At 49.2% G+C, this 26747-nt stretch overlaps 1 protein-coding gene across 3 annotated transcripts in view; it reads right to left on the minus strand.

The window, feature by feature from the left end:
* Window positions 1-6705: 6705 nt before the first annotated feature.
* The window catches only part of DNMT1 (DNA methyltransferase 1), a 40803-nt gene continuing 20761 nt past the window's right edge, over window positions 6706-26747 (minus strand). For all 3 annotated transcript variants that reach the window (XM_037129124.2, XM_037129125.2, XM_037129127.2), the window contains 28 exons: window positions 26137-26171; window positions 25743-25788; window positions 25570-25650; window positions 25384-25493; window positions 22622-22740; window positions 22230-22322; window positions 21613-21764; window positions 21262-21449; window positions 20992-21175; window positions 19676-19773; window positions 19320-19467; window positions 18144-18259; window positions 17729-17933; window positions 17520-17653; window positions 15928-16101; window positions 15551-15772; window positions 14409-14601; window positions 13518-13602; window positions 13255-13383; window positions 12821-13103; window positions 12354-12495; window positions 10888-11054; window positions 10348-10525; window positions 9486-9681; window positions 8977-9140; window positions 8632-8748; window positions 7546-7636; window positions 6706-7064 (listed from right to left, as the gene is read on the minus strand). In XM_037129124.2, coding sequence (XP_036985019.2) covers window positions 7030-7064; window positions 7546-7636; window positions 8632-8748; window positions 8977-9140; window positions 9486-9681; window positions 10348-10525; window positions 10888-11054; window positions 12354-12495; window positions 12821-13103; window positions 13255-13383; window positions 13518-13602; window positions 14409-14601; window positions 15551-15772; window positions 15928-16101; window positions 17520-17653; window positions 17729-17933; window positions 18144-18259; window positions 19320-19467; window positions 19676-19773; window positions 20992-21175; window positions 21262-21449; window positions 21613-21764; window positions 22230-22322; window positions 22622-22740; window positions 25384-25493; window positions 25570-25650; window positions 25743-25788; window positions 26137-26171 — 3885 coding nt within the window. In that variant the 3' untranslated portion in view covers window positions 6706-7029. The remainder of the gene's footprint in view (window positions 7065-7545; window positions 7637-8631; window positions 8749-8976; window positions 9141-9485; window positions 9682-10347; window positions 10526-10887; window positions 11055-12353; window positions 12496-12820; window positions 13104-13254; window positions 13384-13517; window positions 13603-14408; window positions 14602-15550; window positions 15773-15927; window positions 16102-17519; window positions 17654-17728; window positions 17934-18143; window positions 18260-19319; window positions 19468-19675; window positions 19774-20991; window positions 21176-21261; window positions 21450-21612; window positions 21765-22229; window positions 22323-22621; window positions 22741-25383; window positions 25494-25569; window positions 25651-25742; window positions 25789-26136; window positions 26172-26747) is intronic.

Raw genomic sequence — 26747 nt, forward strand, 5'->3', positions numbered from 1 at the left:
TGATGTGACAGGTGTTTGCACCTGTGCTCATGGCAGCGAGGTTCATAACAACCAAAAAGCGAAGCAATGAAGTGATGGGTGACTGGATAAACAAAGTGCAGCCTATTCATATACTGGAATATTACTTAGTCTTCAAAAGGAAATTCTGACACACACTACTACATGAATGAACCCTGAGGACAGTATGCTCATGAAATAAGCCGGTCACTGTACGACTCCAATTACATGAGGCCCCTGGCGGAGTCAGATTCATAGAGGCAGAAAGTAGGTGATGGCTGTCAGGGGCTGGGGGAGGGGGATGGGGAGTCAGTGTTTTGTGGGGACAGAGTTTCAGCTTTGCAGATAGAAAGTATTCTGCAAATGGATGGTGGAGACAGTTGTGAAACAATGTGACTATACTCAATGCCATTGAACTGTACACTTAAAATGGTTAAGATGGTGGATTTTGTTATATGTGATTTTATCACAATTTTCAAAAAATTAAAAATTAACACATAAACATACATACTCAATTCCAAACCATAGTGAGATACTATTCACACCTACTAGGATTCTTTTTAAAAAACTAGTTACTGAGGCCCTGGTTGGCATAGCTCAGTGGATTGAGCGCGGGCCTGCGAACCACACAATCGCGGTTCGATTCCCAGTCAGGGCACATGCCTGGGTTGCAGGCCAGTTCCCGGCAGGGGACTCACGAGAGGCAACCACACATTGATGTTTCTCTCCTTCTCTCTTTCCCTTCCTCTCTAAAGATAAATAAATAAAAAATATATATTTTTAAATCTAGTTACTGGACTTCGGGTCAAGATGGCAGTGTAGGTAGATACACTTGGCCTCCTCACACAACCAAAAAGACAACAACAATTTAAAAACAAAAACAACCAGAACTGACAGAATTCTAACTGTGTGGAAGTCCAACAACCAAGGAGCTAAAGAAGACACATTCGTGCGGACTGTAGGAGGGGTGAAGCCAGGCGAAAGGACTCACAGCAGGGCAGCAAATTGTGGAGCGGGGCAGGCATGGCTGTAGCTGGTGGACCCTGCAAAGTGGCAGCTGGCAGACTGCATGGTCCCACATTCACACACAGATACACTGGGAGGAACAGCTGGGGAGTGAAACCCAGGGTCCCAGCTTGGGGTCAGACCACTCATTGAAGACACCAGTGAGGCTTGAGGCAGCAGTAGAAAAAACTCCCAGCCTCACAGGAGAGTTTGCTGGAGAGACCCACAAGGTTCTAGAACATAGACAAGCCCACACACCCAGGAATCAGCACCAGCAGGGCCCACTTTGCTTGTGGGAAGCAGGGGAAGTGACTGAAACCTAGCAGAGAGCAGATCAAGTGCCATTGTTCCCTCTTGGATGCCTGCCCCCCATACAGCATCACAGCGCAGCAACGTGGGTTGTCCCACCCTGGTGAACACCTAAGGCTCTGCCCCTCATACATAACAGGTGTGCTGAGAAAGAAAAAGGCCCAAATGAAAGAACAGATCAAAGCTCCAGAATAAATACAACTAAGCAATAAAGAGATAGCCAACCTATCAGATGCACAGTTCAAAACACTGGTAATCAGGATGCTCACAGAATTGGCTGAATTTGGTCACAAACTAGATGAAAAAATGAAGGTTATGCTAAGTGATATAAAGGAAAATGTACAGGGAACCAATAGTGATGGGAAGGAAACTGGGACTCAAATCAATGGTGTGGACCAGAAGGCAGAAAGATACATTCAACCAGAACAGAATGAAGAAACAGGATTTTGAAAAAATGAGGAGAGGCTTAGGAACCTCCAGGACATCTTTAAATGTTCCAACATCTAAATTATAGGGAGAAGAGGAAAAACAACAAATTGAAAACTTATTTGAACAAATAAAGGAGAACTTCCCCAATCTGGCAAAGGAAATAGACTTCCAGGAAATCCAGGAAGCTCAGAGAGTCCGAAAGAAGTTGGACCCAAGGAGGAACACACCAAGGCACAGCATAATTATATTACCCAAGATTAAAAACGAGAGAATCTTAGAAGCAACAAGAGAAAAGGAGACAATTACTACAATGGAGTTCCCATCAGACTGTCAGCTGATTTCTCAAAAGAGACCTTACGGGCAAGAAGGGGCTGCAAAGAAGTATTCCAAGTCATGAAAGGCAAGGACCTACATCCAAGATTGCTCTATCCAGCTAAGCTTTCATTCAGAATGGAAGGGCAGATAAAGTGCTTCTTAGATAAGGTCAAGTTCAAGGAGTTCATCACCACCAAGCCCTTATTATATGTTAATAATGTTAGTGGGACTTATCTAAGAAAAAGAAGATAAAAATATGAACAGTAAAATGACAGCAAACTCAGTTATTAACAACCACCCCTAAAACAAAACCAAAAACAAACTAACCAAACAACTAGAACAGGAACAGAACCACAGAAATGGAGATCACATGGAGGGTTATCAACAGGGGAGTGGGAGCAGGAGGGGGAAAAGGTACATAGAATAAGTAGCATAAATAATAGGTAGAAAACAGACAGGGGGAAGTTAAGAATAGTAGGAAATGTAGAAGCCAAAGAATTTATATATATGACCCATGGACATGAACTAAGGTGGGGGAATGTGGGTGGGAGAGGGTGTGCAGGGCAGAAGGGAATAAAGGGGGGGGAAATGGGACAACTGTAATAGCATAATCAATAAAATATATTAAAGAAAAAACTAGTTACTTTTTTAAAAAATATTTTATTTATTTATTTATTTGTAGAGGGGAAAGGAAGATGAGAGGAAGAGAAATATCAATGTGTGGTTGCCTCCCACCACCCCCTACTAGGAACCTGGCCTGCAACCTAGGCATGTGCCCTGACTGGGAATTGAACTCGTGCCCCTTTGGTTCGCAGGCTGGTACTCAATCCACTGAACCACATCAGCCAGGGCCCCATTAGGATTTTTTTTAAAGAGACTTTACTTTTGGAGAGAGGATAAGGGATGGAGAAAGAAAGGGAGAGAAACATCAATGTACGAGAGATACTGGCCCAGGCATGTGCCTTGACTGGAAATTGAATTGGTGACCTTTCAGTTCACAGGCCAGTGCTCAACCCACTGAACCACACCAGCCAGAGAAGGATGACTACTATTTAAAAAAATAAAATAAAATAACAAGTGCTGGAGAGGATGTAGAGAAGTTGGAACCATGATACATCATTGATGGGACTGTAAAATGGTACATTCATTGTGGAAGTTTGACAGTTCCTCAAAAAGTTAATCATAGTAATTACCATAGAGTCCAGCACTTGCACTCCTAGGTGTATACTCAAGTTAATTGAAATAGCCCTGGCCACTGTGGTCCAGCTGGTTGGAGCGTCTCCCTGCACGCCGAAAGGGTGCAAGCTCAGTTCCGGGTCAGGGAACATACCTAGGTTGTGGGTTCAGTCCCAGGTCGGGGCACGTGTGGGAGGTGACTGATCAATGTTTCTCTGTCACATTGACGTTTCTCTCTCCCCCTTCCTCACTCTCTAAAATCAATAAACATTTCCTCCGGTAAGGATTTAAAAAAAAAACCCAACCCAGGCCTGGCCAGGTAGCTGTTAGTTGGAGCATCGTCTTGATACCCCAGGCTGCAGGTTTGACCTCTGGTCAGAAGGCAAACAATGCGTGTGTGGATGGAGCAACAGATTCAAGTTTCTCTCTCTTCCCCAAACCCCAGCCACGATTCTATACTTTTGCCTATATTTAAAGGTTTTTTATGTATTTTAATTTTAGAGAGAAGGGAAGGGAGGGAGGAAGAGAGGAAGAGAGACAACTCGCACACCTCCAACTAGAGAACCTGGCCCTATAACCCGGGTATGTGCCCTGACTGGGAGTCAAACCCATGACCCCTCAGTTCGCAGGCCAGCACTCAATCCACCCAGCAATACCAGCCATGGTGCGCCTATATTTATAAACTGCCATTCTACTAGAACTAGAGTTTTCTCATCACTGGCAGGCACCATCTGGTTATCCTTAAACACAGTTCCTGCTGGAAACAGAGAATAAAGTCTTGATTTCCCCCTTTTGATGATTTCAACAGGTGACATTTTATAATAGTCACCTCAAATGGTCACAAGCCTTTGAGCATCAGTGGATTTTGTTGATTAAATGTATATCGACCTACCACAATCACAATTCTTGTCAATGTTCCAATTCCACCAGGTTATTTTTCCTGAGAACTTGAACTTGAACCCTGATGGAAGAACTTCCCTACCAGCAGGCCAGGGAGCAGAAGCTGCTGGAATCTGTAGCCCCTTCCCTTTGCCCCATCCAAGCACAGCAGTGACCCCACCTTGGTCCACAAGCCTAGCCCAGGCCAGTGCTCTTGGAGGCAAGTACACCTCACAGGCTGCCAGTCACTTGGGCCACCCTTGGAACTTCAGCCACCACCCAGCTGAGACCCAGTGGCTGAACCGCAGCAGAAAATACACATAGTTTCCACTCCCTATGCTAAAGTGAATCCTCAACTTGTTCTTGGTAGCATATCATATACCTGAAATGAAGACCTCAACTATAAAAGTACCCTGAAGTAAGAGAAATCAGTAAGTTGGCTAGGTTAAAAAAAAAAATCTATTCAGTCAATAATCAATACAAGTCAATAGTCTTCCTGTGGGCAAAGGACCACTGTTTGAAAATAATATCTTTATATTAGTAATGAAAGGATTAAATACCTATGAATCAAGTTAAGAAATGTACAATAGCTATATGAAAGCTTCAAAATGCTATGAGGGAGAGCAAAGAATACCTGAATAACCACAAGGACCAACCCTGTTCTTAGAAAGGAAGGCTTGTCATTAAAATGTCAGTTTTGCCCTGGAAGTCTGTGAAGCCGCATGGATGAATCCCAAAAACATGCTGAGTGAAAGAAGCCAGACAAAAAGCCCATGTGGAGACAATTGTACCAGAGGCGCCGGTTGGTGGGGGAAGGAGAGTGATTAACTGTGGTGATGGAAACGTTCTATAGGCTTGATATAATTGTGAGTTACAGAGCTGTATTAATTTATCAAAATTCAAGCTGTATATTCAGGATTTGTGCATTTCAGATTAGACCTCAGTTTGAAAAAATGGAACCAGCGAGACATCCCTAGGTAGACCAGTCTTCAAGGCGCAAAGCACTTGAATCAGTGCCATCATTTGTGGCAGAGGAGACACGAGTTTGTAGTCAGGCACAGAATGACTTTGGAAGGAGATAAGGACTCAAGTGCCTGGGATGCAGAAGAGCACACTTTTCACTCCACTCACATAACTTCAGGATTTTTAGCTTTAAAAAAGGCAGCATGTGTAGCTAAAAAATAAGACCTCTCATGAGGGAACTGTACCAGATACCAACTCGAGCGTTTGTCATGTGTGTTTGTCACCTGTTCAAAAACTAGGCCAAGATGCCTTTCATCTTTACAAAAGCGATTCACATGTTAAGATGAGGTGTCATAGAAATATGGAAGAAAACACAAGCTTATGATCTGGAGGCAGGGGAGGCCTTTTGAAATAGGCTCTGAAAAACAAAGGCAAATATAAATCTAACCCCTAAAAATTAAATCCCAGTATGGCAGAGATGTGGTGACCGGAGGTGGAAGGAACACGAGCAGAGGTAAAATCTGATGCCAGGGCAGTTCCCAGCGAACACAAAGTCGAGTGTCACCACAGTAAGAAGGAATGAAGTCCAGTGGACATTGAATCACTCCTAAGAAATGCCATGAAGGCTTCCACTACTCCCTTGCTAAGGACTGAAGGGGTAGAAGCCGAGGCAGCCTAAAGGAGTTGGCATTGCTAGAGGGGACAGTGCTAAGGCGTCCCCAGAGGGGTAGGTCAGCTGCATGTTTTAAAATGGAAGCACAAAAATTTTATACTGTCTCAAAACCTCTTGAGACAGTTCCCTGAAGAAGATGATGGGAGAGAATGTGCAGAATGTTCAGTGCAGTGCTGTTTGCAAAAAAAAAAAAAGCAAACACCTAACTACTTATAAGGAACTTAGCAAAGTTTGCATTTGAATTATATTTAGTCCTTTAGTCTTATAACTGAAACACCTGGGACTCACTGAGTAGAGAGTTACGGTTGGAGTGCCCCCGAGGACATTTTATGAAAATACACGTACAGGTGGTGGAGCAGGTGGCACTTAACGTCTAAGTGGTCCTCTGGGTCATGGGGGCTGGAGATGGACATTTGTCTGCTTGTGTTTTGTTGACATTTTATAGCAAGTCCTTTCCCAAAAGACAAACCAAAGAGTTTTGTTCATTTTAGAATTCAGTAGGATTGAGTTAGACTGAAAGCACAGAAAGCTCACCTAGTAGATTCTTAAGCAAATCAGGGGTTTGTCTGGGGGTGGCCGGCTAGGGCTAACTCCTCTCTTCTTGCTTCACCATCAGTTGCATAGGGCTTCTCACCTCATGGTCACAAGATGGCTGCTGCATTGCCAGGCATCACAGTCCACTCCAAAGAAGGCCTACAAGGCCACAGGTTAGGCCAACTAAGACTATTCCTTTAAAAGACCTTCCTGGAAAATACACTAGCAAGTTTCACTTGCATCTCGTTGGCCAGAACTGAGGCACACAAGTTAACCCCCACCCCTAATATGCACATGGGACACGTGAAGTGACCTAACTTCACACAAATGCGTCACCATCAGCACTAAGGAGAGGCCCATTCTCACCCAGCCTCAGCTGAGAGACAGCCAGAAGCCCCTTGTAAATCATGAGTCGCCAGCCAAGATGATTTATAGGAGAGATTTATTTGAAGAAATATTACAACATATAAAAACTACATAAAGTTTTAATTTCCACTCATACAGTGGTAGATCTGATATAATGCATAATAAAAAACTTTTAAAATTCAGAATGCACAAAGTACTGCACAATTTGATCACTAAGTCATTTGTTGATAAGCAAACCTTACAGAACAGCTGCATGTCAGCCAAGGCCACAAACACCGTGTACAACACATTTGAACTGACAAGATTTCAACATGTTAAAAATACAACATCAGTGCACATTGGGGATCCCTGGTGCCAGACACGAGGGCGATGGAAGGGTGATACTAGTCCTTGATAGTTTTCTCCTCCTCGATTTTAACTGAAGGGAGAGAAAATGGAAAGTCACTGTAGGGAATATATACAACATCACCCTACAACAGGCAAGCACAGCAAATACACAAAATCAGAAACTACCTGAATGCCTAGGCGTTGGTATTAATGGCTGACTGTAAAACAACCTGTAGCAGCTCTGAACGAACATTCAGGAAGACTGAGTACTGCTCAAAGGTGTCCCCTAGAAGTTGCCAAACTGCCTGGGTTAGAGGCTGAGACAGGCCCACCTGAGCCAGGCTCAGCCAGAGAGGGACGGGGAAAGTGCCCCAAGACCCAACTGCTCACTATGTGCCAGCTACCAGTTCAGAGCACCAGCCATGTGTGACTCATCCCATCTCACAGCTGCCCATACAGAAGTGAGGCCACCAGGGAGGGGTATGTGACTCGCCCAAGTCCCCGAGCCTAGAGTTACACCCTCGTGTAACTGCCCTGAGTTACTGCCCTCAGCCCGCCCACACCCACCATACCTGAGGCACTCTCTTGAGCTTTGGCCAACATACAGAGCTTGATTTCTAAGCCAATGGCTTTGGCCAGGGGCGGTGGCACGGCGTTACCCACCTGCAGGAAGGAAGGAGGAGATGCCTAGTTTGGCACAGCTGGGGTCAGCACTGGCCTCCGCCCAGTGAGGACACTGGGCCCCTGGTCTCACGTTCACATGAGCCTTTTCACCACGATGATCCTCTGACCTGCCGATCAACTCATCCTCCCTCCCCAAATACCAACATGTCAAGAACCACCCACAGAGAAGGGAACATTTAAAGGGCTTTAAAGCCCTGCCTGGTGTGGTTCAGTGCACTGAACGCTGGCCTCAGAACAAAAGGGTTGCTAGTTCAACCAGTCAGGGCACATGCCTTGGTTTCAGGCCAGGTCCCCAGCAGGGGGCGCATGAGAGGCAACCACACATTCCTTAAGGTTTCTCTCCTTTCTCCTTCTCTTCCCCTCTCTCTAAAATTAATTTTTTTTTAGAAAATGGGCTTTAGAAAAACTCAAAGATCCAGGTGTGAAAGCCACCACGCTTCACTTCCAGCTGAGCAGCTGCTTTCAGAGAACAGGACTACGGGTATGGGGTGAAACAGGGATTTCCCCCTGTAACACCCAGGCACCATTGGCTTTTTAAGCCGTGTGTGCATTAAGTGGGTAGAAATACATTCATTCAAGAAGCCGACCTAACACCCTAGCAATCAGAGGAATTGTTGCCTCCTTTCACCCCTTAACAATGATGAATTTTCCCCACCATGTACTTAGTCTGCTCCTTCTCTGAAGTTCATTGCATTAAAACTTTCCTTTGGGGTAAATCTGCCTCAGAGCTGTGACCAGCAACAGACATGTTTAGCAACTCAGCCTAACCCATAAGCACTCTGAGCCCAGGGACAGGGACCCTCCTTCCTGGCTGTCCCCCTGCTGAGAGTGCTGAGGTCAATTGGTGTCCCTGTGGGAACTGTGCTCCCACTGAACCACTCTTTACCCTGTTCATGGGCGAGAGGGGCCCCCTCCCACCAGCCCCTCCTCAAGGCCAGAGGAGAGGCAAGCCGGCTCCGTTCCACTGCACTGACCTGACGGTGCTTGTCCAGGATATTGCCAAACAGCCTGTAAGTGTCTGGGAAGCCCTGGGAGCGGGCACATTCCCGCACGCTCACGACACGGTGCTGTTCAGGATGAAGCACACGACCCTGGGGGCGAGAGGCACAGTGGGGCAGGGGCACAAGACCTGCCATTGTGGACAGGGTGGAAAACTGTGCCGTGAAGAAGTCCAGCCTTCGGCCTCAGCCGGTGAACCTGTCTCCATCAGCACCAAGGCAGGAGGTGAGGAGTGCCAGCTCCTGATAGGCTACCCCCACCTGCTAAGCCTTTGCCTTGGTCCCCTTCCCAGGCCTCACCTGGGTCCTCCTCCATCCTACCTGCTTGCCCATGGGCTCGGGGTTGGTGACAGTCGTGCTGAAGAAGCCGTCCCACTCAAGCCGTCCGTAGAGGCCAGCCCAGTGGTTGTGCCTGTTGCCGGTGTGGGGCAAGCACCAGGGGATGAGGGTGTTGAACTGCCTGGCTGTGGAGTCACAGGCTTTGCCTGATCGAAGAAAGGGCTGCAATGAGGCTGATGTTACGGCATAGGAGAAAAGCCCAGGAAAGTACCTGTGGCACTCGGAGCCCATCCAGGGACATAGCAGTCAACAGTCTCCTTTTCCTGGGCACACTTTTACCAGGGGGACACCCAGGCTTAGCGTGTGTGCCATGCCCAGAACCACTGGGTCAGTGAGTGGCAGCACCCAGGATGTCCTGCTAGGGAACCCCAGATAGCAGTGCCCTTTTGCCTGAGCCAACCAACTGCTATGCGGGGACCACGACCTGAGGGGTCAGGGCTTCACGATAAACTCGAGGGAAGCTATCCCCAGGGTACACACAGGGGTCCCACCTTCTGCACAGGAGCAGACCCCTCGGAGGGCCCCAGTGCTGCTGCAGCCATTCTTCTTGTCGTGGTGGGTGTACCGCAGCTTCCTGGCCATGGTGCCATCAGAAAGTCGCACCTCGATATTCGGCAGGTCACGCCAGTCTGAACCCGGTGCCAGAGGGATGTGCCGCATGCGGGCAGCCACCAAGGCGCTCATGTCCTAAAAGAATGTGGCAAGACCCAGCTGTGACCCAGCCCAGGGAGCATCTGAGGTGGGCTGGGCACCACTGCTCTAGGCTCTGGGGACACCACAGCAACCAGGAACCCCCAAGGGGCTGATCTCCCATTTGGGCAGATGAGTTACCCCCATGGATAGCTTGGGGATCACACGTGTGCCCTGAAGACAGAGCAGGGAGGAGGAATACTGTGGGGGGAGCGGGTGAAGGAACAGCTCAGGGGCAAGCGTGGGGAAGACGCCCGAGCTGAGTGCTGCCCTACGAGATGCAGCAGCAGCTGGGGCACAAAAGGCCAGGTTTGGCACATGCGGGACGCTGCAGAGAGGAGTGGCAACAGAGGTCAGAGGGGCAGTGACCAGACACCACTCCGGGCCTACTCCACAAAAAGCACAAGTTCTAGTCAATGCTTTTCATGACTACGTGCTGCCACGGGGACATGGGTGGTGGGGGCAAGAAGAGAAGCAGGAGGCAGTGAGGCCGGGGGCCAGTCAAGATGACAATGGTTTGGGTTAGGGGCCAGGAGAAGAGAGGCAGCTGGAAGGGGGCTGGGATCAGATCCTGCTTCCTGCCCCAAGCCTTGGCTGGGTTCCCCTGGGTCTGCTGTTCCCAGGAGGCAGCTGGTAGGAGGGCCCTGTACTGGGCAATGTTACCTTACAGATGTGGTCCCTGAGGATGGGCTGGTACTGAGAGCCCCGGAGCTGCCTCTGGAACCAGGACTGAGGCTCCCCGTTGTACGAGATCTCCAGGGCCGAAGCTCCGTTCCGGATCTCAGGAAGGTCAGACATCGTGTCCCGCACGGTGATGGTTCGGAACGGACCTGAGCTCAGCCTGCAGTAGAGCGTGGCAGACAGTTGGCACTTCTGGGGACACACACTGCCGCTATTTCTCCAGTCGCTATTGCCATCCCGACTGATGGCACTGCCCTCTCTAGAGGGGACACCCCAGCTCAGAGATCAAAGGGCTGCCTGAGGTCACATGGGCAGCATTCTTCTTAAAGACTCCACCCAGGAGGGAGAGAGGCTCTAGGTGGGCTTTGCTCATGACTACGGCCAGGGATCTGGCCCCTGCTTTGTACTCAGTGGTTACTCAGGGGTCAGAACGTGATCATGGAGGTGGCAGAATCCAAGACCAAACTTCCTCGATGACACTCACAAACACCATGACATAGCTGGGCAAGCTGGGGCTCCTACCTGGTTATGTTGCTGACAAACTTCTTGTCGTCTACCACGACGCTCAGCTGGCAGGCCCGGGGCGCAAACACGTGCAGGGGCTCTGGGAATAGGGGGAGCTTCTCCCCAGGAGCCGCAGCCAGGATAATAGCTCGCCTCCGTGTCTGGGCCACACCGTACTGACCAGCCTATGCACAGAAGAGCCACACACAGTCAAGTCAACTGGCACTCCAAATGGCTGAGCCAAAGTCTGGGGTCAGTGACACCCCAGTTTTTGGAGCAGCTGGCTTGAGCACAGCTCCCCCAGAAAACTCAAAATTAACCCAGCAGGTTTACTCCTGACAAGAAGTGAGACCAGCTCTAGCTGGGTAGCTCAGCTGTTTAGAGCATCATCCCAATAAGCCGAGGCTGTGGGTTTAGCTCCATCAGGACACACAAGAGTCAACCAATGAGTGTCTAACCTGTTGACAGAAGCAAGTCAATGTCTCTCTCTCTCTCAAATCAATTTAAAAAGAGTGAGAGCTGATGAAAACCTGATTCCATGTGGTGGCTACCAGAGAGGGCGGAGTGAACTCCTCTGGGGACCCAGCCAGCTCTTTATAGAGCACTGCGGGGACCTGTGGGCTCGGCACTCGAGGAGGAGCGGCCAGAGGAGAATGCACAGAGCCCAGCCACCTACCTGGCAGCCTGTGGTCACAGGGACAGAGAACATGGCTGCCAACCGGGCTTGACCCGTGAGCCTGGATGCCCCAGAGCCTGAACTGGGGAGAGCCACGCGACTGGTACCCACCCACTCACGGCTCTCCAGCAACCTCCCCTCCCATTGTGATAGTCATCTCAGCATCAGTTACGCCAACAACCACTAAGAGGATACACACAGAGGGGCTGCTTTTGGATAAGGCCTGCTTCCCCATGCGTCACCCCAAATTGTGACTCCTGTGGTCATAGTCATTGGCAGCCACCTGGAATGTGACCTTTGCCCTCTCCAGGTGTCTGTATGCACGTGCGTTCACCCAGAGAAAACGCTCACATTTTACCCTGTTGACAGTTTGGTCGGTGTGCACTTCTGCTGACCTGGCCTCACCCGCCCCACCGTGGGGACCTAACTGCCTGCTGCCTAGAGCATCATACTTGGCCACCACCAGTCCCTATGGAGGAAGTGAGCTGGAAACAAAACGGCCAAGAGCCCCCTTGAATGCAGCCCCTCCTCGGGCACACGAGAGGACGCAGCTCCTGAGAAGACCCTGAGAGGTGGGCACCATATCCGAGCTTTCGGATCTAAAGGCTTGGGCTTCCAGGTGGCAGGTGGGGGCCCAAGGGGCCATCTCCCTGCCCTCAGCACTACAGTCAGTTGTCACCCTCAGGCCTGGCCCTTTGAGCCTTACTTTCGGATGGAGACAGCCCACTGCAGTCAGTCCAGGGAGGGAGGACCGTCCTCCCGACCACATCCACCCACCCACCTGTGCCCCGTTCCCTGGGAGCCCCACCTGCAACACGCCGAAGGTGCACTGATAGCCCATGCGCACCAGGCAGCGGAGCGTGAGCTTTAGGACCATGGAGCGCTTGAAGGAGACGAAGTTCCTGACATTCTCCAGGAGGAAGTACCGCGGCCGGTAGTAGTCGCAGTAGCTGTGGGAGGCACGAAGAGTCACCATTTGCATTGAGAGAAAAAAAGACCTGCCCTATCGAAAGCCACTCCCAAATGGCTAATGTCTGGCTGCCTAGAAACAGACCCTCCGAACTCTGGAGGTCGCTCTGCCCTCAGCCGAAAGTGAGCCGCTAGCGTCCTGAAGGCCAAGGCCAGGTGTCTCACCTCAGCACATGGCCGCTGCCAGCTGGGAAGGCTAAAGCGGTGACTGTTCGCCCTGGCACACCCAGTCCCACGGCCCCAGGGCTGGCTATCGGGTCACCCACAGGCAGCACAAAACACAGGGGGGGCCTCTGCCCCATTTACCTGAGGAAAGAGACCACCAGAGAGTTCTTGAACTTGGAGTAGGTGCGGGAGTTGAAGCGGTTCATGCCACTGAAGCCTTGGCAGGGCGGCCCGCCACACAGCATCTCCACGTCTCCCTTCTGAGGCAGCTTCTGGCCACGGGAGTTGGTCACCTCCCCAGCCATGACCAGCTTCAGCAGGACATTGCAGTCCTCGGTGAACACCGTGGACCCAGGGTTGTTCAACCGGAATGCCTGGGCCGCAGGGTCCCACATCTCAATGGCCCACAGCGTTTCTGAAATCCCTGGCAGATAAAGAGACAAAGGGCTTTAAACAACCTAGAATGAGACAAGTCTTGAGTCAGAAAGGTGACCAGAGCCAGAAAACTCTTCCAGGCAGAACGTGCTGGGACTGGTGTTACTAGTTGTGCAGATAAAGAACCTCCTGGCCTTTACCTGCTTGGTGGAATCCTTCCGATAATCCCCCACAGCCAGAAAATACATCCAGGGTCCGCAGTTTCCGCACCTGAATTTCTGCCTTGGGTTCACTTGGCTCACATGTCTGAGACTTTACCCTGCTTCTCCCTGGAGGAGACAGGCCACAAATTAGATCAGAGCCTTGACTTGCTTTCTTCAAATACCTTATTGATTCAGAGACATTAAGTAGCCTGAGTTATAGAAGACGGACTTGAAAAGAGCCCTAGGGAATGACGACGTACCTTTCCCCTTCCCTTTCCCTTTGTTTCCAGGGCTACGGGCGTGGTTGGGAGGATCTTCAAAGCTTTTGCTTCTAGCATTATAGGCCTGGGAAGGGAAGAACCACAATGGTCTGGCAGAGAAACACACTGGTCTTCTATAAAGAGTTAGTCTGATAAAGCTCTACTTAATTTCTCCCTGAATATAAGCAAATAGCCACCAACTAGAGTACTCTGATTTTTACTACACTGGAAAACCTTTTAAATCGTATTAATACAAGTATTTTATGCGGTCTACATGGACATTCCTGCTTTTGTAAGTGCCTGGACTACTCATTCTAAAAACAGGCGGAAGTGTTACACCAAGAGACGGGTCTGATGAGGCTACCTACACTGGAACCTGGGGAGACGTGGGGACGTGTCATTTCAACTGTGCCAACACAGAGACACCACGCTCAGACAGTTTAAAAGTGATCAGTTAACAGGCCCCTGAACCTTCTCTCAATAACCAGGGCCAACTGCAGTGTGTAGCCCTGGCCTGGAGGCAGACAGCTGGCTGAAGGGACAAGGGGCAGGCCTGTGTTGCCCTGGGGAAGAGGTCTCCGCCCCTAATCACACCAAGGCACAGTGGGTCAAGCTCGCAGAGGCTGCCTAACAGTCTTCAAATGAATTTTAGTTGCAATTAGGATACTCAAATATTATTCTTATCATTGTACTTTTTAAAAAGCCAAGAGTAGGAGCATTGAGACCTTGCCAGCAATTGTTGTCTTATAAAAAAGGGAAGAAAAAAACTAAAGAAGTATTGAGTTCCAGCTTTGAATGTCATAAATTTGTACTCTGTATAATTAAAGTGCTTTCTTGAGGGCTGGGAGTTTTGACCCAATGCGTCTCCCTCCAGCAGCCCAGGGCAACCACCTCGAGAAAGTAGAAGCGGTCTGGGCCGCCGGCGGAGAAGTCCTGCAGGCACTCGGGCAGGTCCTCCCCGTACTCCACAGTGCAGCGGCCCTGCACGGCACTGAAGTCCACCACGGCCTCCTCATCGCTCCAGTAAAGCAGGTTGATGTCTGCATGGTAACTAGCTGGAGTGGACTTATGTGTGTTCTCCGGCCTGCAAGCAGGAGAGTGTGTTAGCAATTCAGTGAGTTAAATGGTACCGCACACCTGGGGCTGCTCGGCGACTCCATGGGAAAAGACCGTGGCTCCCAGTTAGGTCAGCTTGATCACTATCCTCCTTAGTTGCCACCAGACAGTACAAACAGTGCAATTCTTGGCAACAAATGCTCCTTCCACAGGTGTTTACACAGCTTGATGCAGCAGAGAAGCAACCACCACGTGTCACTGAACATTAAACCTTAATGTAGTTCAGTATGTTGAATGATTTGCTTCTTCATGCCCCACTGCAGCCCAAACAGGCTAGACTGGCCCTGTGTCAGGACTGGCTGGCTGCCTCCTGTTAAGAAGCATGTTCAGAGCTTCTTTGTCTCATCCATACTGGCCAGACTTCTCCTTTCTTTCCCATTCTTATAAATGATTATTTTTAAGGACTTTGGAAAATCTTTGATATACATTAGCCAAGTGAAGCAATGTTATACCTACCTGTACGACTTAGTTTCAGGTTAGCTCCTAACTACTACCAGTTACTAGGGTCCCAGAAAAAGACTCAGTGCAGCCAAGACCTTGGAGAAATGCTGGAGAGAAACCCCAGCAACAGGAAGGAAGGCCTGGGAAAATCAGGAAGCTGAGTACTGGGAGGGGCAAGGGGGAGGAGGTCATAAAAGAACCAAGTTCTCTGGGGCTGCTTCAGGCAGAGCCCAGGACATTCCACCTCTGGGATTTCCCTGGAAAGAACTGGCAGCTATAACATAAGGTCTAAAAGCAAGGCTATGAAATAAAATTCGAGTCACTAGCAGTACTCATAATCAGAAACACCTGGAAAAAACAGCTACTTTTACCTGACTCTTAGAACACCCCTGTGTGTGCTACGTTACAACCCCATTTCAGGCAGAACTTTCTAGAAGAGCCTGTTGCCTCCTGAAAAAGCAAAGGCCATCGCTGACCTGTAGAACTTGTTCAGTCTGATCTTAATGTCCGTCTCATTGGGCTTGCCATTGTTCTTCTTGACGCAGAAGATGTCTTTGATGCGGCCAATTCGGTACGGCTCAGGGGCATCCAGGTTGCTGCCTTTGATGTAGTCGGAGTATTTCCGGTAGTGTTCTGGATATAGATCTTCATCCACAGGCTCCTTCCGGGGGCGCTTCACAGGACTGGACAGCTTGATGCTGCGGAGAAGCAAAAATTACATGTATCTGAACATCAAACTTTAGAAAGTGAGTAGTTCAGTACAACCGGCCAGTGACAATGGCTCACAGGCAACAGCTGGTACAAGGGCCAACCCAAGGGTCCTGCCCCTTACCTGGGCAAAGGTGTCACTCACTTGAATGTGAAAGCCTCAGGGAGGAGGTACACGCCGTCACCCACTCGATACTGGATACCATCCTTGGAGGCCGAGCTGTAGAAAAGCCGGCCATCTACGTCCTCGAGCTGCTCCATGACCCTGGGAATTTCCCTTTGCCTCATTTCGACCAGCCGGGCACAGCTTGCACAGAATCTGAAGGAGTAGAGGACAAAAGACAATGGGCCATGAGGTGGCAGGTAATGACTATAGTAAGAAGCCATGGGCTCAACTCAGAGACTCTGGTGACCAAGAGAAAGTATCTACAGATATTTGAAGGAAGTTTCTTTCCTACACTTTATGTTCATGTATTTTTTTAGATTCCATGTATTTTTTGGAGAGAGAACAGGAGGGAGAAAGTGAGGGAGAGAAACATCGATTGGTTGCCTCCTGCACACCCCGCAACAGGCACCTGGCCCTCAACTCAGGCATGCGCCCTGACAAGGAATCAAACTGCTGACCCTTCCAGCGACTCTTTGACATGCAGCACGGCACCCAACCCACTGAGCCACCCGGCCAGAGCCGTGTTCACACACTGAAAGCACTTACTTGAGATTAAAGCCCAGAGATACATTCAACACAAAAAATGTCAAACCTATCCTACTTTAAGTACAACATTTGCAATAAAACCCCCAAGACATTAAACAGAATCTAGAATATGGTGAAAAATACACCAGGAGCATGAATACCAAGAGTGGTTCGGTCAGGAACTCAAAGTATCAGACCAGGCTCATACCATTATCTGCATAAAGGTTAGAGGTGTTCGGTAAAGTCCAACATTATTCCTTAAAGGAGACTGGAAGTCTGACCTAAAAATGGAGATCAGCCTTGGCTGGTGTGGCTCAGGGGATCGAGTGCCAGCCTATGAAGCAAGGGGCAGCCTGCTGGATTCCCAGTCAGGGCACATGTCTGGGTTGCAGGGCAGGTCCCCAGTAGGGGGCGCACAACTGATGTTTCAACCACACATTGATGTTTGTCTCCCTCTTTCTCCCTCCCCTCCCCTCTCTCTAAAAATAAAATAGTCATAAGGCGGCACCAGGCCACCTAGAGAAACACCAGAAGCGTCTCAGTGAGCCCTCCTAGGTTTCACCCCATCAGCCTCACTGTTGCTCCAGCGGTACGGGGCCCCTTTCAGTCAAAACAGGGGAGGTACAGACGTTAGGAAGGAAGGCATGGGGCCCTGAGCATTAAAAAAAGGCAAGACTCCCTAAAAGCAGCCACCCACTAGTGAGAATAAAATGGAATCAAAGATCTCACTTAAAAGATACCTAAGAATGAAAGAAAACTCATGAAATGTGTGGTACAGACAACGAAGAGCATGCTGAAATGCAAAGATAAATCCTGCTCCTGGACACTCGAGTTTCGCATAAAGGTAACTCTGTGCCCAGATACCATATACCTAAAGCCACTGAAACAAAGCCAGGCTGGTTTGTGGTAACGAGGAAAACAACTGGATGGTGTCCAGGAAGCAAACCCAGCAGATGGAAGCATGTGAAAAGCTAGAGTGCTTCACACAGAGGCATGGCGTCCTGTCCGAGGAGGTGACGACACCAGGGCCTGGGGCCGGCACTCACTTGTACTTGTTGTCCTCTGTAGGCTGAGTTTTCGGAGGGGACTCAAATCTTGCATAGTCTTGATCGTACCACAGCTGGTAGAAATAGGTCTTGCCATTGTCCTCTGCCATCAGGGCCTCAGGATCCATGCCTCCCTTTGGGGACAGGGATGCTGTGTCAGGCATGACCGCACACAGTGAGAGGGGCCCACGGGGGCCCTGAGCACTCACCTCCATGGCCCAGTTTTCCGACGGAGCTTTGTAAACGACTGTCACCTTGCTGTGAATGTATGACAGCTGCATGTCCTCGCATTCATCTACCAAGAACAGCTCCAGGGGGTCTGACGTGGCCCCGAGGACTGTGTCTGTGCCAGCACAGAACCAGTGGGCATGGAACATCTGCCCTTGGATGCTGTCCTCCCACAGTGCCGTGACCCTGGAGTTGGAAGAGCAGAAGGCAAGAAAGTTCTAACTTCACCAGCGGATCCGCTTTGAGTTTACTGGGGGAACTCGTGGGGGTTTGGGGTTTGTTTGTTTTGTTTCAGTGTAGAACAAAGAGCTGCTGCTGCTTCTCTTGCAAACAGGCATCTCCTACTTATTCAAGGGAAAGTATGTGCTGAAGTCAAGGAAAGGGAAAGATACAAACCTTGCTAAGTAGAGTGGTTTTGAGGAGTCATCTGGAATAACGGAGACACAGTCTCCCACTTCCAGGGTTTCTGAGTCAATGCACACCTTCTTATAGTAAGTCTTCTTGCCCTCAGCCTGAACACAAACAGAACTTATTTCAGGTGGAGAAAGGTTTAAAGGTCTGTGCTAGGCTTGACCTGCATGTTGTTACTTAATATAAGTAACCCACTTATATTAAGTAAAATAAAAAGGCATAACCCACAGACTTTATTAAGCCATGAGCTATACTGGCCTGACTCCTAGAGAGAACACCCATGTGCCTCTATTGTCAGCTCTGCCCTTGCCAGTCAGCAGCAAATCAGGTTCCAGCGTTCGATGTAACAGCACCAGTCATCTCTTCACCGTGGTCCTAAAGCCACATCCCGTCCCCGACTCCTCTCTCAGCCTCACAGGCCTCTCTCCTTTTCTCCCACAAGGAAAACTGGTTCCCAAGTCAGAGTCTCTGCCCTGGTTCTTCCCTGATCTTTATGGGGAAGCTCCTCTTCCACCTTCTGGGTCCTGGCTCAGAGGTCACCTCCTTGGGGAAGCCTCACAGTCCCAGCCCCCTTCCAGTTCTCCATCTGCCTAGTAATGTGTGTCTGTCCTCCTGCCCTGGAACATCGACACCACCGGGCAGGGCTGAACCACGTCCAGGCCTGACGCAGCAGCCAGCAGAGTAGCCTCACGCCTGCCAAGTGAACCAACTGTATCTCTGACTTATGGACACCAAGGAAGCAGTGCTGAAGACACTGGCTTTCTAGCTTTGGTAACGAAGCTGAACCTTAGATGTGGAACTGACCAGAGTGACCAACAGGCAATCTGCTAGTGCCCCGAAGACACCGACTCCTCGGCCAGAGATGCTGACACTTCTCTTCAAAACAAGCTGTGAAGGGGAAGCAGCCCAACTCCTTCCGAACTGTGTCAAATACCTACTTCAGGACTTTAACGACTCTAAATCTTTGGCACACAAACAGCAGCACATTTCTGCTGTGTGGCCGTGGGCCTAGGCCTGGGCCTCCCAGCTGGCTCTGCTCCTCTCATGAGGCGAGCGAGTGGATGTGGGCTGCTTGAGAGGCCTGGCGGCAAGACGAGAGGAGACAACTCGCGTCTCAGAGGGTGGCAGGAGGATGACGACGGACGCCCGCTCCAGGGTTACCTTAACGGCTTCTCCAATCCAGGAGATCCGGTTCTTGTTCTGTTTCTTTTTCTTCCCCTGATGCATTTTTTTGGGTGAAGGCATCTCTGGGATATTGTCATCCACTTCTTCGTCATCATCTGCTTCCTTCATGGCCATATTGGGACACCTACAAAGTCACTTGTATAAGCAAGGCCCCTTTTATAATAAAACCAACTCGGGCTGTTTTAGTCAGGTAACAGGGACCGGCCTGGTGACAACACTAGATAAAGCACTCCCGCCTGCTCTGCACGTCTCAGCGCAGCCGACCCACACAGAGCGCCAGCCATCGGCGGGCACTGTCCTCTGCAACCAGCACAGAGGTCAGCCGGGCCTACCTCCTCTCCTGGCAGGCCTGTTTGCTCCTTCCGCTACCACCGAATTTAACCATATCCTTACAGGCTTTACACTTTCCACACTCGGGCTGCTGACAAACCTGAAAGATAGTGATAAAGTAAACCAAATGGCCATTAGTAGCAATTGATAACCAGGTTTTTGGGGAATTACAGTTTTAGAAGCTGTATGTCTAGCCTCATGAGAGACACAGGAGACGGGAGTCAGGAACAAGGTATCCTTCCTACCCTCCAGGTCAGCGAAGGTTAAGAGGCTGGGGGTGCGGTCTTGAAGCAGGTGTGGGGAAACCGGCACTGCTCAAAGGGTTTACGTGGGTAGCACCACTTTGGAGAGCAGTGTTCTAGATCCAAGTGAAGTATCTAACCCGCACTTCAGCAATTCTACCTCTTATAGAGGCAGTCACAGACGTCTCCTTCAAGGATGCTGCCTGCGGCATGATCTATAACATTGAAAGTGGCCCGTCACTGAGGGGTAGGTTGGGATATCAGGTAATGAAGTGTATGGAAGTCAGAACGAGTCAGCTAGATCTACCTATGTCAGCACATAACGTGGTTACAAAAATACCAGTTCTGTATATTTAAAGACATTTTTAAAGCTTAGATACACATGTGCTAGATGATAAAAAGTACAATCAAAACAAGAATGGTGAGCACATGCAAATTCCCGTTAAGGGCTGCCCCTGAAGACAACAGGAAAAGCTCTGACTCCAGCGGACAGTGTGAACACAGGGTGGTTGTGAAGGCAGCTGCTGTATTGTCGTATCTAAGTTTTCATCGAAAATAAGTCAAATGATTCCAAAATATATGTGATCTCTGGGTCAAAGAAGATTAGGGGGATTAATTCCTCCACAGTGAAGTAAAAAAAATTCTTTTTCCACAGAAAGAGGTCTTTTAAGGCCTCAAATCTGAGTTGGACAGAGTCCCCGCTTTTCTGGGAAAGTTACAGCATAAGACAAGGCAAGCTCCCAGGAGGCTCTGCTCCCTCGGAGGAGGCAGTGTCTCTGTGGGGCAGTCACGCCCTCTGCCCTCAGGCTGGGCCTTCAGACAGTGAGATGCAGGCAGAGCAAACGCCACCCAGGAAGCTCAGCTTCTTGGTTCGTGACAGTAGCATCAATAGCAAAGCATCTGAGCCCACAATTCCTACAGCTGTCTTATCAGTTTGTCCCTGAGGCATGCAATTCTCCCCAGATCACCAACTTTCTCCCAGCTTACTTTTCAGGGCTCACAGTGAGCACCTCAAGCCAGAGAGAAGAGAGTGATTTGCTCAGATTACACGGGGAACTCAGCCCAGGTGAGGTTACCTCGCAGACACCACACCGCCGGCGTTTGAAGGCATTCTCCTTGTCTTCTCTGTCATCCTTTTCAATTTGCTCTGCGAAGAAAGTGTCGAAGATCTCGTAGACCAGCTTGGTGGTGGTAGCTTTAGTAGGGCCTTTGTCCTTCTCCTTGGTGGAATGACTGATGGTCTGACGTCTCTCAGCTCGCCTGGGAGAGAGGTTCCCATCATGTTAGCATGACATCCTGCCTTCTCTGCTCTCAGGTCTTCGGTTTCGCTCCTGCTCCAACCTTACCTTTTCCCCAGGGTGACCCCGGCCAACTTGATCAGGTCTCTCATGCAAGGGGTCAGGAAGATGGGCTGCTCATCACTGTCCCCAGCTGCATCGTAACTCTCTACTTGTTCCACCACAAACTGAGCATGCCGGAGGAGAGAATCCTCAGTGAACCGATTCAGGTTGAGCACCGAAGGAGGAACGGTGGTCTTTAAGGAGGGGGGGAGACAACAGAAGTTTCTTAGACTTAAGCAAAACTTCTAATTGAACTAAAAAAGTTTCCGCTAATTCTAGACTTGAGTTTTTCAGCAATACCTATGTTGCATGTAGATAGGTGTGAATGTCAGATTACAAAGAACTTAAACTTTGTACCTCAATCTTATTGATCAGGTCTTCATAGGTTGAGTCAGGGTTGCTCTGCAGGAACTCAACAACTATCTTACTTATGTAGATCTTCTCCTGCATTACGCTGAACACCGGGGCATAATCTGGACTGGGGTCCATCAGGATGTATTCAGCAAAGGCTAGAGTAAACAGAAGATGATTTTATACAACGATTTGAACCTGATAGCAGCTATGGTGTCCAAAGGGCAGAGACGAGTCTATGAAGCTTACCAGGAGTCTAAGTCATTCCATACCCAAGTGTCAAAAACATCAAGTGTAGAGTTATTATCTCATTCAGAAGCGGCCTGTTTGGACTGACTAGAGAGCTCGCTGAGGAGCTTTCATCTAGCTCATCTTTGGTTTTTGAAATTTGGTCTGGGTATGAGTTGCAAGAATATGATCTACTCGTATAACTGAAGGGTCAATTCCAAGGCCAGCTGTAACTAATACAAGGGGCCATCCCAGAACCCACGTGGTCACCACAAAGTTAGTGGTGTTCACGTGAGCTTGCTGAGAGGTCCCGAAGCCCGACCAAGCCCCAGGGAGGACAGAAGCAAAGGCTCCTTTCATAACCCAGAACAGTCCACAGATGGCCACATACTTACAGGTGCTGAAGCCAATGAGAGCCTTTTCACCTCCATCAAAGCCAGTGATCCACCATTCATTGATGGGGCCAAGGTTTTTGCCATTAACACCACCTAAGAGATGGAAATGAAGAAAACCAACTCTTAAAAGGAAAGGGACTCAGAGCTATGACTCACATCAAAAATCTCAGCAGGGCCAAGTGGCACTTGAAGTGCCCACCGGAGCTGATGCCCCTTACAGCAAGCCAGACAGTCCTCACCAGACAGCAGGGTGCACTTCTGTAGAGCTGTTCACAGCACAGTCTCAAGCCCTATCTTTCAGAGGCAGGAATTCCAGCTGAATATTACCTTAGGGGCGAGTTGTTTGTTTTTAAAATATCTGTCTCAAAAATAAGCTGGGATGTTCTCCTTACCTTCAAGAGATGGGTCATCATCATATATTGGTTTTGCTGAACCAGAAAAGAAGAGTTCAACATTCTTCTCAATGAGGCCAGTGTCGATTGGGCACAGGTGACCACGTTTACAGTACACGCTAGACAGGCAATAAAGAGCATGTTAACCAGCTGACCACTGAAGACAAGTCACAGCAGACTCAAGTTCGGACACAAGGTGACAGGACTACGTGCAATTCCTGGACTCTTATCTTTCTGGTTACCAGACCTCTAGACCTCTAGATCAGTACAGTGTTTTCTCACCCAAACAGCTTCCACCTGACCCTCCCACCTGTGCATCAGGGATACAGTGTCTGCAAAGGCAACACCAAAAGATCGGTGAGACAGTGGAATGGCAAGCAGTCTCATGAGAGAGCAAGTCACTACATCTCGTCCCTTGGCATGTTGCTAATAGAGAAAAACCAGCTCTCAAACTCATTCTACTCACAGCTGTGCAACCGTCACCTCTATCTGGCTCCAGAAGAGTTTCATTGCAAACAACAAAAAACCCTTATACTTGTTAAGCATCACTCCCTACTCTGGCCTCAACCCCAACCACCACAGATCTGCTTTGTTTTTGTGGGCTTACCTTTTTGAAATACATTGTTATTTTGTGTTATGTGAGTTTCCCCTCAAAAAGTTTAATAAAGTAAAGCACATTCTATAATAGCTTCGGCCTTCTTCTAGGTAAAGCTCAGGTTTAAGGGCATCCATGGTCCCACTATCTAGAAACGACACCTGACAGCTGGGAGGGTGCTCCTCCTTAAGCAGGATGCCACACTGAAGAACAACCTGAATCAGGGGTTCTGCTTATGGACCTGCTCGTGCTGGTCTCAAAACCGCTGTCCTACGTAAGAGATGCCAGGCCACTCCTCAGAGTCCTCAGGTGGGACAAGCGGGGACCTCTGCAGGTCTCCCGAGACCATCTGTCCCCACACTCCCACAGCCTAGGGCCTTAGAAGCCAGAAATCGTCATCTTGGAATATCACAAAACTTTTTAAAAAATGAAAATGAGCACCCTGAACTGAGCTCCCCTACTATGTGCCAGGCATAGTAGACAGACATGGGCCGCAGCCCTGCTCTTTCGAGACCTGGAATCCAGTGGGAAAGATGGACACGTATCAAGGGGGGCACCTGCTGTAAGCCCACAGAAGATGGGGATCCAGGGCCCAGCCGATTAGGCTGTCACTGGGCTCCTCAGTAAAGGCGGCATCGAGAAGCTCCCAGTCCCAGGTAGGAGCAGGACTCACTTGTTCACAGGATGAACCCCGTCTGAGCCTGCTTCCGCCCACTCTATTAGGCCCAAGTACCAGAGGCGCACAGTGTCCCCTACCAACCAGGGCGGTCTGACTCTGACAGCTTGATGCTAAAAGGCACGTTATTCCTGGAAAGTTTGTCCTTACTACTACCCCCCTACCCTATAGGGGTAAGTCTACAGCAGACCCCAACTTAGAGAGGAAGCCTGGATGCCAGCCCTGACATCACTGACCACAGCAGGTCCTCTCCAAGCCTCTGGCCTGGGGAGTGCTATAGGAAGACCAGAGGGCATGGGCGCTGGCTATATCAACACGGCATGTTTGGCTGTGCCATCAGGCAGAGGTTTGGGTCACGTACTGGGGGTCACTGGCGGATGAACGGCACCCCAAAACGAATCAGAATCCTGACTGTGGTGGAGAAGGGGATAAAACCAATCCACTGCAGGGAGCATGAAAAATGGTACAGAAGAAATGCACTGGGGTCTTGTCCCAGGACACAACAACCCCCAACCTGCTGTGGGGCAAGGATGTCAGAACGGGCTCCCTAGAAGTGATGTCCGCCTGCGGCTTATGACGGGTATTACTGCAGTGATCCACGTGCCTCTACAACACCTCCCCAGGGAGAGGAATGGCATGTGGCTAGGCCTAAAAGGAGATGTGGGCTGGTCCTAGAGCCAAGCCATTTACCACCAAGAAACAAAGCAAAGCCTTTGCTTCTGCACAAAGCCACTGCACCTCCAGCAAGAGGGAGCAAACTAAAGGAAAGGTGCTAAAGAGAATGAGGACTCTGTCACTTCATTTGAGTCTTGCCAAAGATACAGTCCACATACCATGGACTGTCACTCTGATAAAATTCTGGAGTCAGTGCCACAGCCTGCAAATCCCTGTATGATCTAGCCCTCTCCCGGGCACCCTGTTCCCTGACTACGTTTCCCGACTACTCACCCCACCCCCCACCCTGCCCCAGCCCCACCAGCTTCGTCAGTGAGTCTCCCACAGCCAACACACGCCCACCTCTGGGCCTCTGTACCTGCTGTTCCCTCCTCTTGGGATGTCTTTCCATAGCTATCCCCTCAGCTTGTTCTCTTATGCCACTGAATCTTTGCTCAAGTCACCTCCCCACCACTATTCTAAACACAACTTCCTCCTCCTAGCCATGCTCTGCTTTCCATGCTTTTCACACGTGTCATAGTTGTTACCACCACCTGCCAGACATAATAGTACCTAGCACAAAGCTGGCCCTCATTGGAATGAATAACCTCCAGGATGTGCACAGACTGAAGATTTAACATGTAAAGTTTTAATAACTCCCCACCCAAAAAAACACCAACCCCTCACACAAAGATCTACTATACTTCCACCAGCTTTGTGGCTTTTAACCATCAAGTGTTAGCAGCATAAGAAATGTGCAGGTAAGGTGCTAGAATTACCAAGCACTCAGGCATCTTTAGGGAAGTGCCCTGTCACAATGAAGCAACATATCAGTACCTGAAGCAAGTCAGTTTGTGCTGGGGAAGAGCCTCGTAACTCTCAAAGCCAGATTCATTGGCATCGAAGATGGACAGTCTCTCATTTGTCAACAGCTGTGGCTCATCCACCTGAGAGACAGTGGACCATTAAGCAAAGGCACAAGAGCCAAGGAAAAAGAAGGCTGAAGCTACAGCGGGAACTTACCGCATCAATGAGATGATGTTCATACTTCAGTTCGGGGTCATCCAGGTACTGTCCGCACTGAATGCACCTCTGAATATGGGTCTGTGGGGGCACGACACAACGGTGCTCAGAGCCGGCACCAAGCAACCCTGTTAGTGCTGCGCCACCGCTTTTATCCCCAGGTGCACGTTTACCTTGGAATACATCACTGTTTTGGTTCGAGCCATTTTTTTCTCAGTTCTGGAACAAAACACAAGATTATGTTCTGAAAAGACTGAAAAAAGAAACTATCTAATCCACTGTCAAAGTCAAGTCTAACCCACCCAACACAGAGGTGTAACAGGTGCTGCATAAGGGGCAAGGTGCCAGGTCACAAGTTGTCTCTTTAGCACATGCAGGGGACCTGCCTCACTGGGAAGAAGTGGAGCCTCTCGGCCCTGTGCTCACAGACCCCATCAATTCAAAGCTAAGGCTGGTCTGGCAATTCAAAAAAACAAACAAACAAAAAAACCACCCTTTTTCTTTCTAGAACAATAATTTTAATATTATCATCTGCTATGTATAAAGACAAAAATAATAAGTTCTTACGGTTCTTTGGATGTAGTTTTGCGTCTCTTCTCCTCCTAAATGGAAAAAAAATTGGAGTGAAGGGTAAAAAAGCATTTTATATGTGCATAGTGCTCAGAGTAAAGAATTTCATATATGTGGTTATCACAAAACCTAGTCAGAGGTAGAGAAAAAGGCAAAGAACCAGAGACCAAACCACCTCCTGTGAGCAGTCTTATCATCAAAATTCTTATAGCCAAACACTTCCTTAAAAGATTCATAAGAGCAACAAAAACAAACAAACCCTTAGCTTTCCTATATAAGCAGTACCTCAAGTACACAAGTGATGAAACCCTAACCCCAAATGTGACTGTAGCTGAAGAAGGGGCTTTAAAGAAAATGACTGAGGTTACATGAGGTCGTAAGGGCTGGTTTCTAATCCAACAGGACCGGTGCCCTTACAAGGAGAAAGCCAGAGCTCACTCTCCCTCTGTGCTCACACAGGGAAAGGCCATGTGAGGGCCCACTGCAAGCCGGGAAGAAAGACTTCACCAGACGCTAACTCAGCCAGCATTTTGATCTTAGACTTCCAGTCTCCAGAACTGAAAAAATATCTGTTGTTTATACCAACCAGATTGTGGTTTTTTGTTATA

This window comes from Artibeus jamaicensis, unplaced genomic scaffold (genome assembly GCF_021234435.1).
Source record: "Artibeus jamaicensis isolate MK-2021 breed Jamaican fruit bat unplaced genomic scaffold, CSHL_Jam_final scaffold_537, whole genome shotgun sequence".
NCBI lineage: Eukaryota > Metazoa > Chordata > Mammalia > Chiroptera > Phyllostomidae > Artibeus > Artibeus jamaicensis.